Source organism: Muntiacus reevesi, chromosome 1 (assembly GCF_963930625.1).
Source record: "Muntiacus reevesi chromosome 1, mMunRee1.1, whole genome shotgun sequence".
Classification (NCBI taxonomy): Eukaryota; Metazoa; Chordata; class Mammalia; order Artiodactyla; family Cervidae; genus Muntiacus; species Muntiacus reevesi.
The window spans coordinates 84011549-84030557 of NC_089249.1; the positions used below are offsets into that span (position 1 = coordinate 84011549).

Here is a 19009-nt window from a genome sequence, read left to right on the forward strand (position 1 = left end):
TTACAAGTCTGTAAGTAATCCATCCTAAAGGAAATCAGCCCTGAATGTTCTTTGGAAGGACTGATGCTGAAGCTGACACTCCAATACTTTGGCCACCTGATGCAAAGAACTGATTCATTTGAAAAGACCCTGATGCTGGGAAAAATTGAAGGCAGGAGAAGGGGACGACAGGGGATGAGACGGTTGGATGGCATCACCGACTCAGTGGACATGAGTTTGGGTAAACTCTGGGAGTTGGTGACGGCAGGGAGGCCTGGCATGCAGCAGTCCGTGGGGTCAGAGTCGGACATGACTGAGTGACTGAACTGAAATAGTCCTGCCCCCACCAATTCATTCTCTACAGTTCAGAGCGATCTTCCCAAAATACAAGTCTGCTCATTTTGCTTCTCAGCGCTCTCAAGATAAGCTAAGCTACTTACCACAGCATAGCAAGCGCCCACCAGTCCTTGCTCCTGCCTGTCAATTCTGGCAGGACTTATGCCGTTTTCTAGTCATATCCTATTTGTGGTTCCCCTAAGAAACACTCTACTTCCCTCTGGGGTCTTTCCCCCTTTCACCTGGTAAATCCCTATCTTTCAAAATACAGATTGTGTCACTTCTCTTTGCTTCCTTTCTTGCCTAACCCTTTCCCCCTTTACTTTTATACTACAGTCCCCCAACACATCCTTGAACTTATTTGTCTTCTTTCATTACGCTTGTGTGCTCGAGGCTATTCATCATTGCATCCTAGTACTGGGGACGTAACTTGTGCTGAAAAATGATGGTAAGTGTCTTGAAGGCAGAGATGGTATTGTATTAAGAGTTATCTTTGTATATTGTATCTACAGTTAATTGGCATTCCAATGTTTAATGAATTAGGACTAACACTGGTAGGAACAAACTGAAGTGATTATGAAACAACACCTAACTGCTTTAAATGAAATGAAGCTGCTGGGACAAATTATACCAACTAGAATAGTCATCTATCCACAGTACTGAGAGAGGGAAGTTACAATCGCCAGTTTTTAGGAATAATGGTGAAGAGAAAGGCAGTGATTTATTGAGTGCTTATCATATGCCAAGCACTGTGCTAAGTGTTTCACACACATAATTTCAGATGTGTTAGAAGCCCAGAGCTGGCAAATGTGACATTTATCCATAGATTCTAGTATGGCTGCTTGGGCCAATCCACCAGCTAGCCCTAAAAATAGCTTTTATCCCCCTCTCCGTGGTAGTCTTTCACATTCTCTACACTGTGTGTGTGTTTAATATTACAGTTTAACAAAATAAAGAGCAGGTGCAGCTTTTTGAAAATGGAATAAAAAGCTTAGGAAGAAGTTCTTCTCATTGTCAGAGATGTTCAAACACAGCTTTAGCTGTGTTCTCGGTGGGAACTGATGCATCTAACAGATGATTAATCTAGTTGATTTAAGGTTCTTTCTCCTGCCAAGATTTGATGAGGGTAGAATATAATGATGGTTCTAAAACAGGATTAGCAAACTTAAAAAAAAGACAGGTCACACTCTTTCTGGTGTACTCTGGGTGGTAGGGAGAGGGAATGTCAGTACAGAATCTGGATCCTCTCCTACTCCTTTATTCTTCCTTCCAATTCCCTCAGATCTTTGGAGGAAAACTTTTCTTCTGGGTCACTGTCTCTTCATGGTGCTCTCGATGTATGACTCCAGCAGGAAGATGGTTTCATCCACCTGGATCTCACAGGCATCCAACCTGAATGAAAAAAATGAGAGCATTTGTCCATACTGAACATTTATCAGCACATTTAAGATTAGAGGCTGGACTGGTTACCCTCGAAAGTACTGGGCAGAAAGCAGGAGAACCAATAGCTCATTCTCCCATTGACCAAGCATCTCGTATGTGCTAGGCACTGTGGAAATTGCTGAGGGTTCAAAAAACAACGCCTCTGTCCCAGGAGAAGTTATAGTCTAATTTTCAAGGAGGAAAAAGCACATGTTAAAGGCACAGGTGTAAAAGGACCTAATGTCTTTTAAAATAGAAGCTGAGAGTGGCTAAGCCTGAAAGTGATTAGGAATAGAAGGGAGTACTGCTTCTACTGATATAATGATAAAAATCATCTATGAAAAACCCATACTGAGCATCATACTTAGTGGAGAATGACTGAAAACTTTCCCCCTATGATTAGGAACAAGACAAGGATGCCTGCTTTTTACTTCCATTCAACATTTCACTGGAAGTTCTAGTCTGGAAATTAGGCAAGAAAAACAAACAAAAGGCATCTGGATTGAAAAGGAATAAGTAAAGCTATTTCTAATTCACAGATGACATAATCCTATGGACAGAAAAATCTCAAAGGATCCACAAAAAACTTACCACATCTAGTAAATGAATTGGCAAAATTGCAGGATGTAAAATCAAAACACAGAAATCAGTTCTATTTCCACACACTGGCAATGAACAATTCAAGAATGAAATTTAAGAAAACACTAAAACAGCACCAAAAAAGAATAAACAAGAATAAATTTAACCAAAAAAACTATAAGACTTGAATAATGAAAGCATCATTGAAAGCGATTAAGGAAGCACTAAGTAAATGGAAAAAGACCTTTCATATTCATGGGTTGGAAGATTTAGTATCATTAAGATGGGAATCTTCCCCAGAGTAATCTACAGATTCAAAGCAATCCCTATGAAGGTCTATGGTGAGGAGTGAAAGGAAATGAGGATGAAGGGACAGGCTAGTATGAAACCATGAAAGGACTTGTATGTTACGCCAAGGAGGCTGGTCTTTTTGCTGTAAACAAGAAGTCAATAAAGCATTTAAAGTAGAAGAGTGATATTATCAATCCCTTTAAAGAAACTAACTTTGAAAGCATTATAAGAAATGGTTTGAAGGGGGAGGTGACTGCAAAGGTCTGGGAAAAAGGTGAGAAGGGCGTGCATGGAGAGCAAGATCAAAGGCCAGATTTGGGACACACAGCTGAAGTAACATCAACAGTTGTGGTGAACATGAGACAGAGAGAGAGAGAGAGAGAGGAGAGAGAGAGAGGTGACGGACGAGAAGCTGAGAATATCTTCAGAAATTTGAGCTTAGGAAAATACGTGGATTAAATTCTGTTAATTGAGGTGAGGAGGAAGATAGTGAGTTTCAGTTTGCTCATGTTAAGGAGGAGGGGCGGCAGGACATCAGAGTGGATTTGTTTGGAGGGTACTTTGAAACACAGCTTTGAAGTTTGTGAGGCTTACTTGTTGACGTTACGTTTCAGGGTCTCTAGCTGCTGGCGTTCGGGGGCTGTGATCATCTCCTCTATTTCTTGTAGCTGTGCCTCCTCTGCACCTGTAGCCTGCATAGATGCAATGATGGCTTCTACCCTCTGAGACTTTTCTAGCAGACGCCTGTCAGAACAACACAACTCTGAGGCAGGTCCCCTAGCCTTGGAAATTCTTTTATCCCATAGACCTGGGGCATAACTCCCCCTTTACTATGTTCCTGGTCAAAGTGGACAGTGTCACTCTCTAAGGATGTTTTCTACGAGTTTAATTAGAAATGTGACTATTCCTGAAACTCTTGCTGCTTCTCCCTTGTACTTAAAATTTGGTGCCAGTTTATATGTTGCTCATAAATTCAATCTGCAAAACTATTTCACTGGGGATATATAAGAAAAGTGTATACGAATGCATGATTATGCCAAACTAAGCCAATAATTCAGTGCAACCAGACAGGTTATTATCTCTATTGGTTTCCATTTCTATAGGAAATTTCCCCATAAGCTTTTTGGCCTTGAAAAATGTCATTACTCAGTTGAAAAATGTTACTCACTTGTTTTCTTTGGTTTCAAATTGTCTCCTTTCTATTAAGTTGGCTACACTCTGAGGGGAGAGAAGAAATGCACATAGTTTGATATAAGTAGCTCAGGCAAAACAACTAAAGGGGGTGTGAGGGTGAGACATCTCTGTAGAGGGAGTGGGGAGGAGTTACCTTGTAGCACCTATGCAGCAGCATCCGGGCAGCTGACAGGATGTTCACAGTGTATAAATAGAAGGTCCGGGATGGGGCATGGTCTGGTGTTTTGGGAATTTCCTGTTTGTCCACAGAAAGAAAAATAAGGGACATTATACTTTCCTTCAGAACTGGCAAAGTAAATACCTGTGCCATCTGAAGTTACTAAGCCCTCTCTTTCACCTATATTCCCTCTCCCCAGGCATATAGCATCTGTGTTTATAGCATAATCGGCCATATGGAGCACTGGGATGTCCTGTTTTTCCCTTTGATTGTCAACATCCTGAGTGGGGAAGAAAGAGAAGGGACTTAACATTTACGGAGCAACTCTTATGTGCCAAGTAGACTGTATTTGATTTTTACAACAAACTATATTATTTCTGTTACCTCCACCTATCACCATTTTGTAGGTGGGAAGAAGGACGGTAGGTAATTTGCTTAGTATAACTGGGTGATAGGCAGAGCTGTGATTCTGATTCCAAAATCCATTTTATCTTACTTCCTTTTAGGGTAGAGTACATAGCTCTGCATGCAGTGAGGACCCAACAGGTGCTATTGATAGACTGACTGGTAATAAACTTAAGGCTTGAGGAAAGGATAAATCACAGGAACAAGGAGCTAAAGAAAAAAAGGTAGGGTGATTCTGGGGTGATTTCTTGGCTGTGCCTCTTTTTTACAAGTCCAGATAAAGCTCCACAGTTATCTTGCAAGTGCTTGCTATGTCTTTGTCAATCTTTTGTTTTTATTCTGTCTCAAAGATGGATACAGAGTTTGTTTGAGGTTCAGAATATTTGCTTCAGGAATTTCTCTCATCCGTCACCTCTGCTGGTTGGCAATTATTGTTACCTGCAGTGATATGAAATTTTCTGAGAGCATCTTATAAAGCATATCCTTTGCCTCCTTTGCTGGAATCATTGCAAAATCTTCTACTTGCTTCTGCTCCAGGTGTTTCTTTTGTAAAACTAGACGGAATATTCTGGCACAGCGAGATCCAAATCTGGAAAGGAATAAAGAAAGCAAATGGCATGCCAACATAAATTAGCTTGAGTTCTTAGTCACAGAGGGTTGTTTAGTGTCTTATGTGTGGAGCAAGGACCTGAGAGGAAGAGCAATCAGAGAATCCTTCCTAACTCCACAGATCAATGACAATACTGCTTATCATAAGAGTGTCACCAACTGCTGACTTGAATGCCTCAGTTCCCCCATGTGTAAGGAAAGGTGTTAGGAAGGATGATGAATTGGCATCCCTGGGAATTAAGCAGCAGGATATTTAGGGTAAAGACCAGTAATAGATGGGATCCATAGCAGTTCAATAGAAAATGGGGCAAGATGTGCCAAGGTGTGCCTATACTGGTTGCTTACCTAATGATAAAATCACTTGTTCAAATGGGGTGTGAAAGGAAGTACCTGACCCCCAACCCTTTCAGGGTAACCGTCTTACCTCTCTTGTACGACGGACTCCAGAGTGGCCGTGGCTAGAGATCCTAGAGCCTTATGCAGGTCTTTATGTAGAGGGTAAAGGTCACTCCATAATGTTTTGGCCTGAATATTGGGCTCTTAGTTTCACTCCTGAGTCGTTAATTTAAAATTTAAATACTCTTTTGTTTTTCACATTAGTCTCATTTATGTTATGTAAGTATTTCAAAATCTTAATTAACAAAAGGTGCTTAAGTCAGGGTTTTGCTTAGCTAAAATTTAGTTAGTTAACAGTCTGTTTTACTTCTTTATCATCAGTGTTTTAGTTCAATTTTCTAACTTACTTAGTATACTGTATGTGTGTGTTAGTTGCTCAGTCGTGTCCAACTCTGCGACCCCATGGACTGTAGCCTGCCAGGCTCTTCTGACGGGGTATTCTCCAGGCAAGAATACTGGAGTGGGTTGCCATTCCCTTCCCCACTTAGTATACTAAATATCAAATCTTTCCTAAAGTCACCATTCTGTCTCATAGTGCAGGCTGCCTGACTGTTAAGGAAATAACCACCCATAAGGATACTGATGACATACATTCCTCCACCACTGTCGCCAGACTTTCCAACAAACTCTAGCTATTAAAAAAAGAGGGAGAGAGAACATGTGTTATCTGAATGGAAAGTCCAGTGATTCTGTTTCCAGAAGAGCAAATCCGCTAGAGTCGGTAGCAGGAGGCTCTCCCATCAGGCAATGGTAGAGAAGTTGTCTGAGCTGGCTAGGTAGAGAATGAAGCCGCAGAAGACTGCTACCAGTTATCATCGGCAGAAATTAATCCTAAACACAATAGAAAAAAGAAAGAAAAGAAAAAAAAAGACTTACTGGATCATCTGCCAGCAGAGTGAGATACTGATCAAGAACTTGCTTAGAGATGTTATAGCCAACAGGTAGGGATCTGAAGATCTATGGAGCAAAAAGAGACAGTGAAAATGGGTTTGGGAACTTAGAACTGGTGACATTGCTGAAATAAAGATGTTTAATTTTAGATATCACAAGTATAAAAATGTCCCAAAGCACAGCAACATTGTTGATAAGAATAAAAAACTAGAAAGAATTCACAGGTCCAATAATAAGAAATTCATTAAAATATAGTACAGTGTGGTCACATTAAGTGGAATGTGATATGGCCATTATAAAGAATGAGATAGATCATGAAAAGGAAGTTTATGTATACTGTCATACGAGAGAAGCAAGTTTAGAATAGTATGCAGAGTATAATCCCTTTTAAAATTTTTATTAAAAAATATACATAGACCCACATTTGAATGAGACTATATATAAGATGTCTGAATAAAAATATGTACCAAACTACTGACAAAGATCTCTGGGGTTGGGACTATGCAAAACTACATATGTATTTAAACTAGAGTATGTTACATACAAGAAGCACAGATTGTAAGGATTCAGTTTGATGAGTGCTGATAACTGTATATACCCATGTAACTACCATCTACAAGACATAGCACTTGCCTGCCATTTCTGAAAGTTTGGGGAACTACAACTTTGAAAAACTATACATTTCTAGGGACTTCCCTGGGGGTCCAGTGGCTGAGACTCTGTGTTCCCAAAGCAGGGTGCCCACGTTCAATCCCTGGTCAGGGAACTAGACCCCACGTGCTGCAACTAAGAGTTTGCATGCTGCAGTGAAAGATAATGCATGCTGCAACAAAGATCAAAGATCCCACGTGTAGCAACTAAGACCCAGTGCAGCTAAATAAATAAATAAATATTAAAAAAGAACTATAGATCTCTAAATACAGGTCCTCATAATTATTTTTGTCATCGGAAAAACATTTGTATTTAAATTTTTGTTATATAATAACTTAAAAAAATCTAAACACTGTAAAAATACAACTATATTTAACATGGATAAATATTAGTATGATTACAAACAGTAACAGAATATAAAGTATTTGATATATTAAATCAACAAAACTTAAAAAACAAAATATTAAAACATTAAAAAATATATAACATACTGAAAAAAAATACAAGCAGCCAAATAATGTAATATCACTTTGCTGTAGAGCAGAAATTAACATTGTAAATCAACTATACTTCAATAAAATATATTAAAAATGAAAAAAAAAAAAAGAATTACTTGTACTTTGACTAAAATAGTGGTTTAGGTTTTTAAAGGCTGAATTCCTAAGAGGCCAAATGTTTCAGTACGTACCACCTGGGGATAATCACTGTCCCACCTCAAATGGCAAAAACCCTTTCTTTCAAGGTCTGGACCTTAACCTAATCCCAGGCTCTACGTATAATAATTATAACATCCAAGAATCTGTGAGAAAACTAGTTTAAGAAGCATGAAGCTCACCTCATTGGAAGACAATGGCTGGGTGAAGGGGGCACCAGAGGGAGTGGTGACCTCACTCATCCGGAGCATGGTCCTCACGATCTCACTACTGGTCTAGGTTTGAACAGTGAACTGGAATTCAGAATTCAGTCTGCTGCGTGGGCTCTGGCTATATGCCAATGGCCACATCTGGTAAACAGTGTCATGTTCCTGATAGCCACTGTCCCACCCATTTAGATATCACCTGGTCCATCCTGTTGGCAACTGCGCTGACAATGGCTTGGTCACGGAAGTGCTGGTGGAATCTGTCAAGGTTGGCCTGCCAATAAATCCCATCATCCGGAATGGGCTGAGGAGGAGAAAAGTATCAGAAAGAAACATTTAGATACAGTGAAGTTTTCAGGAGAGGGGTTTGGATTTCACTGTTCCTTTTCCTATACAATAGTGACTAAATTGGTTGGAGAAAAAAAGCATTCAATTGTGTGGATTTAGTGAAGTGAAAGTTGCTCAGCTGTGTCCGACTCTTTGTGACCCCATGGACTATACAGTCCGTGGAATTCTCCGGGCCAGAATACTGGAGTGGGTAGCCTTTCCCTTCTCCAGGGGATGTTCCCAACCCAGGGATCAAACCCAGGTCTCCTACATTGCAGGCGGATTCTTTACCAGCTGAGCCACAAGGGAAGCCCAATTAGAGGTTTACTTTTCTTTATCCTGTCATTACCTTATTTTAGGCTCTAATCTTAACTCACCTGAATGACTATAAGTAGCCTCCTAACTTTCTTTTTTTTTTTTAATGAACACTATAAAAGAGGATAATTTGGTTTTCTGTTTCTAATCTTTCTCTTTTGGCACTGTCCTCCCCGTTTCTCATAGAGTTGTGCTTTTTCAGCTTTTGAAATACAGTTCCCCTGAAGAATATGAAAAAAGCTATGAGTACGCTATAGAAAAATGTACATATGAACAAGTACAGGTGGACTCTCTGAAATGCATCCATGAAATTGTACAAGTTATGAACCACTGTACTATAGTAACATTTCTAAAACTTAAATCTAGCTAATTCATTCACCTGTCTACGACTCCCCCTTATCTTCAGGGTGAAGTGTAAAGTTCTTAGTCAATCAAAAAATATTTATTGATATTATTATTCTAGGTACCAGGGACAAGATATTGTCCTCAAAGAGTTACAGTCTATTGGGAGCACAAATAATACATAATTTCATCTACCTTTAAATGCTGTGAAGATGAAATGGGAAAATGTGGTAGAGAATGGAGTAGAGAGTGGGCAAAGGTGCACGAGCTCTTAAAAAACAGCATTTGAACTTAGATCAGAATGATGAAAAAGAGGCAACTACATGAAGATCTGAGGAAGAAATCCTAGGGATGAAAGCCAAAAGACTAGAAAGAGCATGTATGACATATTTGAGGGACAGAAGGAAGAGCTGAGATTGGAGAGCCTTGTCTCCAGCAGATCATGCAAAGACTTAGTTCATGTAAAGGATAATAATCCATGGTAAAGATCTAGATTGCTTCTAAGAGTAATGGGAAGTTTTAAAGGAGTCAAATATCAGTGATGGTTTTTTTTTTTTTAAAGAACAATTTAGGAAGTCATTTTGGCTCTTATGTAGGTATAAATGTAGGCAGGCAGACTACTTAGGAGAGCGTTGGTGAAGTCTTTACAGTGATAGTGGTTTGGACTAACGTGACTGGTAAGAAATAGTCAGATTTGAATTAATTTTAGAAATTGGGTTGACAGGTTTTACTGTGAGGTCAGATGACTCCCAGGACTTTGGTTTAAGCAAATGGTATCCTAGGTGGTTTGTCTTGGTGATGTCCCTAAGATGAGGAAAGCTTAGGAGAGAATAGATAGCTAGGAATGAGAAATCAATTACTCTGTTCTAGTCATACTACTTTTGGGATGCTTATCAGACACCTTTAAAGGGATGCTGAGAAGACATTTGAATGTAAGAGCTCAGGCCTACGTATATCTTTCTAGACTCATTTGTGTCCACTCATCCCTGTGGTCTCTATAGTCCAGTCACAGTGATCAGTTTAAACTTTTTCTAGGCTCTTTATTTTTGCATAAGCTACTACCTCTGTCCAATGAGGTTAAGCCTCAGAAGGAAGACAGTAATGGACAGTAGAGAGACAGTAATGGAGTAATGGGGTGCACTCTTTGTTAGTCTGTCCCTGGCCAACATTTGATGAAGTTCATAATCCTACTACTTCTCAACCCAAGAACCTTGAAGCTCTTTCGGGGCTTGTTATCTCAGTGCTCTTCCTGGCTGGCCTCAGGGTGAAGACTCCCAAGTCCAGAAGTATCATTACCTCTTTGTTATCTGTGGTCTGTTTTGGTCTCTTGGCCTTGGGCTCCCCAGTAGCATCTTCATCAGATGATCTCCTCCTTTTACCTTTCCCTGCCAAACAGAACAGTTGCACTGATAGGCTACATCTATGATGACAGGAAACAGCGGAAGGTGACAGCAGGTGTCGCTATCCCAAAGACATCTGTAATGGCCTCTAGGTAAGAGATGTTGAGGAGACGGAGGAACTACAAGAAATTCAAGTTAATGATGAAGTCATCTGAAACTCAACATGTTCAAAAAGAAACTAATAGTCTCTCTCCCTCAAACTGCTTCTGTTCCAAGGCTTCCTTTCACAGTGAACAGTATGCTCATCCTTCCATGTACGCCAGCCAGATGTCATTCTTGATTTCTCTTTTCCTCACCCCTTCTATGCCTGATTATTCATTGGTTTGTCTACATTTACCTTTGCCCCATCCTTTCTGCAGACAGAAACATATTTTTAAAATGCAAATTAGACCATGTTACTTCCTCTAAAATCCTTTAGTAGTTTTCCTTCGCATCTAGGATAAAGAACAAGTGCTCTATGAGGTCTTGCATGATCTATTCCCTGCCTATCTCTCTAACCTTATTGTATGGCTCTCTTTCCTTTGCTCTCTATGCTTTAACTACACTGATCTTCTTTTAATTCCTCAAATATACTGTTTTTTTCCCTCACTACATACAATTCCTTTTGCCAAGAATGCTTATCCTCTGTACCTCTTCACACCTTACCTCACTGACTGGCTCCTACTTCTGCTTCAAATCTTGGTTCAAATGCCATTTTCTCAAAGAAGTATGTGCCCTAAACTCCCTGGTAAATCTGGTCCCCTGTTATATATTTTCCTAACACTGCTAACACACTTTTCATACTTTTTCTTCACAGTACTAATCACAGTTTGTTAGTTACATATCCATGAGACTATCTGATTAATGTAAGCTTCCTATACTAGACTCAAGCTCCATAAGGGCAGGGACCATAATGTTTTTTTCATCACTTTATACCACAGTATCTGGCATAGAGCAAATCCTTGGTAACTGCTTCATTGATTAAGTCATTCATTTAACAAGCACTATGAAACTTTCATGAAAGAATCTACAATTAGGGCAAGTCACAGATCTCGGGGTCAAAATTCCTTACCTATCAAGCTCAGTTTGGGAACCAGGTACATGTCCTTTTCATTGATGACAAGAGTGGGGGCAGGTGGTGGCGGCCCAGTATCTGAATTCTCAGTGGCAGGCACCAAGGGGCAACGCTGCACAAAATGTGTGTCCACTAGTCGCACAAATGTGTTTGACACCTCAGCATAGTCCATGGTCTTGCCATCTGTATGACAGGAGGAAACAGGCATGAGACGGCCTCAGAGAGCTAAGGGTTCACTCCTGCAGCCAGTCAATCTATGCTTTTGTCAACAGCCATGGACACAGTACTGACCCTCCATAGTCTCTGTGAGCCTATCTGCTACTTTCTTCACAACAGCTGACATTGTCATTTTGCCATTCAACAACAGCTCCTCAACAATCAGCTCTCCCGTGTCACTGTACAGTGTTTTGGCGGTATAGATGTACCGGGGATACCTAAGCATTCGCAACACTCGGCTGCACTGGGCTTCATACTCCACCACGCCACGTTTGTGTACTTGATATATCACCAAGTTGTGCTGGATGAGGACACAAAGGGCTTTTTTTACCTAGAGAGGATATAAAAGAAAGAGAAGAAAAATCTGAAGATGCAGTTCATTATTGCTGGCAAGTTTTGTCCAACAGTTTCCTAAATATCAAGAGACAGCTGCAAATTGCTCCCTCCCTCCACTGGAATAGTTAGTAAGAATCTTGAGTGGAAAAAATCAGGAAGATTCCTTACTATGATGTTCCTATTTCCTCCAATCTTTATCTTTCAAAGTACAGTTTACTTCCCCTCTATTATTCTCATTCCTAAAATGTAGTACTGAGATTAACAGACTCTTTATGAATCAATGAAGTATGAGATAGAGGGGGAAAGATTTGCCTAAGAAGATACAAGGAGCCAGAACTCTTTGAGAAGCAGAACCTTGGGCCCTATGTCTCATTCTCTCTCTCCTATCAAATAACACCATTCTGATCCTAGGGCAGACTTTGCTCTTTTCCATTTTGTGGGGTTATCCAGTCTCTTACTCATATCTGACTCTTTGCGACCCTATGGACTGCAGCACAGCAGGCTCCTCTGTCCTTGTGGGGCAGGCAGTAACAATATTCAAGGGTAGGTAAAAGAAATTAATGAAATGAAAGCAAATTGACGTGATCCAAACATACCTGATCCAGCGAAGTTTCTGTGTCATGGGCAATAACTCTTAGGGGCTGGCTGCCAGTTCTGATTAGGTGGACTCCAATTTTTTCTACAATCTCTCCAAAATGCTCTTGCAGCAACAAAGAACACAGTTTAATTTCTGCTTGAGTCATTATGCTGAGGAGTCTCAGAGCTAGGAAAAAAATAAAAGACAGTATGATGGAAAGTTTTTCTTTTATGTTGGGAGCAGAATTGCTGAATGTAAATTCATGTTCTTCCTAGATGGCAATTTGACAGTAGATATACCAAAAGCCTTAAAATCTTGCATATCTTTGACCTAATGCTTTTGTTTTGGATATTCTGTTCCAAGAGAATGATAAAAACATGTCACTTTATTTATTTATTTATTTTTTTAATTTATTTTATTTTATTTTTTTTTTTATTTTTTATTTTTAAATATTATTTTATTAGTTGGAGGCCAATCACTTTACAACATTTCAGTAAAAACATGTCACTTTAGAATACTGATATTCTGGGAACCTAATAAGTGATTATTTCAATAAATTATGGTATATGCATACAATGGAATTCTATGCCAACATTCATAATACAATATGTATTAGTGTAGAAAATTATTCATTAAGTGAAAGATGCAGGTTACAAAGCAAAATGTAGAGGAAAGTTTAATTACTGTGAACCCCCCACCCCCGCCACATATGCATCGAAAAAGACTGGAAACCTATGTATATGAGATTTATCTTTATGGGATCATGTATGGTTCTAATTTTCTTGAAAGACTGGGTGTAGATGGTTTTGCGATCTATCACAGACCTTAGATTCTATACTTCATTGTTTCACTCCTATTGGAAGTGAACAGGCAATGACAACTTTGCAAGGTAAGTTAGGAGGTAAATGATAGCTTCTCAACAGGGTGTTTCAGAAAGGAGATGAAGTATGTTGTTAGCAGGGCAGTATTTAATTCTGAAATTTCGATTTCTTCACTAAGTAGACACAAAAAGAAACAGACATGGTTGACTACACAATCACAAGTTCTATTAAACACTGGTTTGTTCATTTATTTCTCCCAATTCCTCAGAAGCCAACCCAGACTTTGCCTTTCAGCTTCATTATTCCCATCCACAGGTCTTTCGGGACACATCCCCAGACCCTCTGCCTTCCTCGAAAAGGATTTCTAGAGAGCCTGGGTCCTGGCTCTTCACTCCCTTCCCGCTGGTTCCGGTTCCGGATTGGATCCCCGGGTCCAGGGACAGGGCTGCCTCGTTCAGACCGCATTTGCCACTAACCTCTGGGTCAATGCAACGTAACGCCGCCGAGTTCCCCACGACTGCTTTGTGAGGTTCCCGCTGACCGCCGGGGCAGAGGGGGAGCCCAAGGTCCTTTCGCGCAGGAGCACGGCAACCGAGGAGGACCGGGGAAGAGGAAAAACGTGTGCCGCTCTACCCCAGCGTTTCGGTGGTTTCCGGGGACGCTCTTTCTTTCTTCTCGCTGGGAGTTTGGAGGACCGGCGAGGGGCTGTTTGAGAAGCCGGCAGGCGGGCGGCGGCGGGCTGACTCTCCTTCCTGCGCCTCCTTGATTCTGGGAGGCGGGCCGCGGGGTCAGCAGCCGCGCCGCCGCCTCTGTGGGCTGGGCGGACTCACGTGACTCACGCGGGCTCTGGAGAGGCTGGCAGCACTGAGGAAGCGGCGGCGGCGGCCGGGGAGGCGACAGCAGCCGGGAGGTAGCGGCCTGGCGAAAGACCGGCCGGCTGCCCTCTCGGACAGCCGTGGCGAAAGAGAAAAATGGCGGAGGCTTCGGCGGCCGGGGCCGGCGCGGGCTCTGCGGTTGCCGCGCACCGGTTTTTCTGCCACTTTTGCAAGGGCGAGGTCAGCCCCAAACTACCGGTAAGAGCCCGGTTTCTCTGCCTCGGGCATCGGCCCGGATTTCTCTCCCCGATGTCCTGGATTGGGGGTTAAGCTTCCCATACAACCCCGATTCACCTGACATCGGTCTCTCCAGTACCCTGCTGCCCGGGCGTCTCGGCCCAGGCTCCGCAACTCTCGCTCGGATGTTCCACCTGCCCCTCACTTTCTCTCCCCTCTTGACCAGCTCCTCCCTCCCCCCTCCCGCGCTCCATTTTTAATTTTTTTGGCCGCCTTTAGCAAGTTCTCTTCTGACATGTCCCCTGTTTTCATGCACTCTTCTTCACCTTGTCTCCTTCCCATGATGACCTCTCTTTTCCTGCAATTCGATATTCTTTCCGCTGTTGCCTCTCACCTTTATTCCTTTGCCACTTTTTACCAGACCCTCCCCCTTCCCCCTCCTCATTAAAGCAAAATAGCGGATTCCTGAGAATTGTCCTTATTCGGTCGTCCCTAGGAAAGGAAGCGAGAAAACGCGGAGAGAAAGAGAGGGTTGGAAGGTAACTGGGATGGAGAGGGGGATTTTGCTCTTCAGGGGTTTCCAGTGTTCTTCTGAAAGTGAAAACAGCAGTGTGCTAATGACTTGCAGACTGCCTGCGCTCCCTATCACTATTGAAGGAAATGGCTTTAGGAAGAAGGCAGAACATATTGTTTCAACTTGCTTATTTTGATTGTCATGCTGCCAGTGTCTTTCGCACCACCTGCCTTACTCACCCTTCCTCCTCTGGTTCTCTCTTCGCTTAATAAAAAAGATCTAGGACAGAATGCTGGGGACTGCATCATCTAATGTAAAATTGGTTTTCACTACTCTGCCAGATTTTGTTAGTCCCTAGAGAGGTAGTGCTATGGCTGTGAAAAAAAGTGCTTCTGCAGCAAGCTCGCCAGCTACAACACCAAAACCACACAGGCTTTTTTGGCTTGGGCTATAGACCCACCAGGATGAATGTTAATCCTGCCTTTGGCCAACCATCTTTAGCTAGTTATGGTTGTTTTTCTCCTTAGAAGTATCTGTGTTCAGCCTTAAGTCAGGGTGCCTAACAACTTCCCTTGGTGTTTACAGCATCTCTGATAAAATCTGTAAGAAAGCCTACTAAAGTGTGTCTGTATATCTTATTTCTTAGAAACACCAATGGAGGCCAGGGAGAAAGTGCCTAAAGGTAGAGCCTTTTTGCCTAAAGGTTGTGCTTTTTCAGGCTCTTAGAGCATTTTCTTTCTTCACTATTTGCCCCACCCCCAATTTTGTAGTCATGGTTTCATCTCCATGCTGTTTTAGTTTTACTTGCTGCTTTTTGGCTGTGTTTGTGTCTGTCTGCTTTTGGCCATGCTGCTCCTTACTGCTAATCTTGATCTATCTATCTCAACTTTGTGTGTTTTTGATTTGGATCCTCTCAGATAAGAAGACAAATTTCTTTTAGAAAGGAGGTACTAAGAAATGAGGGGGAAATCATGAGGGAATTTTATTTTTTATTTTTTCCTGGAGAAAAAAGTTTAATAACATGTATACCTCCTATATACAGGGGAGATGCCAAGGAAAACTGAATCTCTTCCTGAAATGACTATAAAGCCATCATGTTAAATAACATCTTCAGCTAGAAACAGAATACTTTGGGGAAGAGGGGAAACCAGTTTTGGCAGATTATCATGCAAAACACAGTGAACAAGCATGATTGCAGATTTAAGTCAGGACTTCTCCAGTGATAAGAATTGAGGTTTCACTATCCTTCTGTTTCTGGTGCAAAGAGGGACAAACCCTTACAAATGGAGATTTCTCTGTTATAAGTATTCTTCACAAAAGGGCAGTGACTACTCAGTTTTTTTGAGATTTTAGAATGAAAATATTATTCAGTGATATTGTTGTTAGGTTTCAAAAAAGTCTTCATTTTAGAAGTGAATAATGATTCAGGAATTTTCTTTTTTATTAAAAATGTTTCCCTGTTTACAGTGAAAATAGTTTTAGTAAAATTTAGTGAATATTAAACTTGGATTTTATTTTTAAATTAATTAATTAAATTTTTTGGAGAAGGAAAGAGTGGCCTTATTACTTTACCAGGCAAAGGGGGATAGTAGGCTAGTGCCTCAAGAACTGTGCCCTCCTCCCTGGTGAGTTGTTATTCAGTCACTAAGTCACTAACTAAGTCACTAACTTAGTCACTAACTAAGACCGTGTTGACTGCAGCACTCCAGGCTTCCCTGTCCTTCACCATGTCCCAGAGTTTGCTCAAATTCAGGTCCGTTGAGTCAGTGATGCCATCCTACCATCTCATCCTCTGTTGCCCCCTTCTCGTCTTGCCCTCAGTTTTTTCTAGCATCAGGGTCTTTTCCAGTGAGTTGGCTGTTCTCATCAGGTAGCCAAAGTATTGGAGTGTCAGTTTCAGCATCAGTCCTTCCAAGGTTATTCAGGGTTGATTTCCTTTATGATTGACTGGTTTGTTCTTGCTGTCCAGGGGATTCTTAAGAGTCTTCTCTAGCACCACAGTTTGAAAGCATCAGTTCTTCCCTCTCTTAGCCTTCTTTATGGTCCAACTCTCACATTCGTACATGACTACTGGAAAAGCCGTAGCTTTAATTATATGGACCTTTGTCGGCAAAGTGATTTCTCTGCTTTTTAATACGCTATGTTTTTCTTCCCTATGAAAGACAGAAGTCTTTCTTCTGTCACAGCTTTTCTTCCAAGGAGCAACCGTCTTTTAATTTCATGGCTGAAGTCACCATCTGCAGTGATTTTGGAGCCCAAGAAAATAAAGGCTGTCACTGTTTCCATTGTTTCCCCATCTGTTTGCCATGAAATGATGGGACTGGATGCCTTGATCTTCGTTTTTTGAATTTTGAGTTTCAAGCCAGCTTTTTCCCTGGTGAGTAGGGAGAGGTTATGTAGTTGCTGCTGCTGTTGCTAAGTCGCTTCAGTCGTGTCTGACTCTGTGCAACCCCATAGACGGCAGCCTACCAGGCTCCTCCGTCCCTGGGATTTTCCAGGCAAGAATACTGGAGTGGGTTGCCATTGCCTTCTCCGTTATATAGTTAGGCAGGGGTATATGATAAGGATCAAGGCAGTAACAGTCTTGCACTCTTCTGCAAGGTTTCAAGAGGGTGGGGTTGTGTGCAGGGTCTTAGGTGGTAGGTGTTCAGGTTTCCTAATCTTGATGAGCCTCTTTGGTCCCTTAATCTTGCTTCAGGTGGTTCATTGGCTGCTCCTCCTTTGATTAGCAATTGTTTTGCCCTGTGGAACTCAAGAGAAGGTCATGGAAGCTGGAGTCTTCCCTATAAGAAATTGGGCACAAAACAGCCTCCATGTGTAGGAGCCCCACAGGACCCTACTTGTCATCAAGCTGAGAGTGAACAGAGAAAGGTCCAGAGGCCTATAAACAAGTGCATCCAGGAAGCCACTGATAGCTTAAGAGGAAAGGAGAGGCAGATCCCTTAGGCTGGGGTCCGAGTCAGGGAAGGTTTCTTGGAGGCATTCCAGCCTAGAAGAATCAAGACAAGTGGACAAAGATAGGTCAGCATATTCCAAGTGGCCAGCATGGTTGGCGCTTAGGCAAAAGCAGAGCAATGCATGCGCTCTATCCTTCATTCAGGTCTGCCTCCTCTTGCCATTTTTCCTCTGATTGGCATTGGGTGAATCGGACCTTACAGCTGTCTTCTTTGCCGGCCCCAGATGAGTTAGGGAGGGAGAGGGTGAGTCCTCCTCTAAACTTGGATTTTAAAATAGATTTTGATTATATGGTCTGAAGCCCTAGTATTTCAAGTTTATATTAAGTATCATTGGGTAAATTGGTATTGTATATTTTTGATCATCAGATGACAGAGGAAATACTTAAGTAACTTAAAGTTATTTTCAGAATGTAGCAGAAGCTTCTGCCTCACCTGTTTATCCATTGAGAGACACTGTGAAGCCAAGACTGATAGAGTTAAGTATGCAACACTGAGAGACGCCCCTCAGGGATGACTGGGTGGTGCCACAGAGGACTGTGTCATGCAACTACACTCCATACTATCCTCTCCCCTTTTAAAATCAAGGTCAGGGAATATTACCTTATGAGATTAAATTCTGTAGAGTCATTGAACAGGTGAGATAAATCATGCAGAGTAAACAACTTTTAGTATTGATGAAACTAGGGTGGTTCTTAAGTGTTTTATGGAGATCAGAGTATCTAGACTCAGAGAGGAGACCAGTCTCCTTAAGGACTGCAAGTTTATTACTCACCTCTGAGGCTTTGCCTGAAGAAAGTAGCCAACTTCTCTCCCTCTTCCATCTCTTTATTATATCACCTTTGGACTAATAAAATGTCGTCCTTATCAATAAGTAATATTACCTAGTTTGTTTCTTTTCCAGGTGCTACACAAATCCCTTGTAGCTCAGTTGGTAAAGAATCTGCCTGCAATGCAGGAGACCCAGGTTTGTTTCCTGGGTCAGGAAGATCTCCTGGAGAATAAAATGGCAGCCCACTCCAGTATTCTTGCCTGGAGAATCCCATGAACAGAGGAGCCTGGCAGGTTACAGTCCATGGGATTGCAAGAGTCGGACACGACTTAGCGACTAAACAACAATACAAATCATTGTTATTGTGCTATACTTGTAATGACTCTAATACAGGAAAACTTTATAACCACCCCATAAGAGAAGCTAGAAAGTAGACTTCTTAAAGACTTTGTGATTCTTAAAACTCTAAGCTCCCTGTCCTTGTTTTTTATTTTTTTAAAATTTACTTATTTATTTTTGATTGCAATGGTCTTTGTTGCTGTGTGTGGGCATTCTCTAGT

General features: G+C 41.5%; 2 protein-coding genes across 3 annotated transcripts in view; one reads left to right on the forward strand and one right to left on the reverse strand.

Moving 5' to 3' along the window:
* Positions 1-585: 585 nt before the first annotated feature.
* On the reverse strand, positions 586-13778 carry POLR3C (RNA polymerase III subunit C). Its single transcript, XM_065905584.1, has 15 exons — positions 13634-13778; positions 12356-12522; positions 11499-11754; positions 11205-11390; positions 10050-10138; positions 7969-8073; positions 7746-7838; positions 6245-6325; positions 5949-6000; positions 5397-5457; positions 4802-4952; positions 3935-4036; positions 3776-3825; positions 3202-3351; positions 586-1707 (listed from the first exon to the last, which is right to left on the reverse strand). Exons 2-15 carry the CDS (start codon positions 12500-12502, stop codon positions 1626-1628), a joined length of 1605 nt encoding a protein of 534 aa, XP_065761656.1. The 5' UTR covers positions 12503-12522; positions 13634-13778; the 3' UTR covers positions 586-1625.
* A 191-nt stretch (positions 13779-13969) lies between these two features.
* The window catches only part of RNF115 (ring finger protein 115), a 67762-nt gene continuing 62722 nt past the window's right edge, over positions 13970-19009 (forward strand). The window contains exon 1 of one of the 2 annotated variants that reach the window (XM_065905595.1): positions 13970-14230. In XM_065905595.1, coding sequence (XP_065761667.1) covers positions 14129-14230 — 102 coding nt within the window. In that variant the 5' untranslated portion in view covers positions 13970-14128. The remainder of the gene's footprint in view (positions 14231-19009) is intronic. The other variant, XM_065905602.1, reaches the window with a different exon arrangement.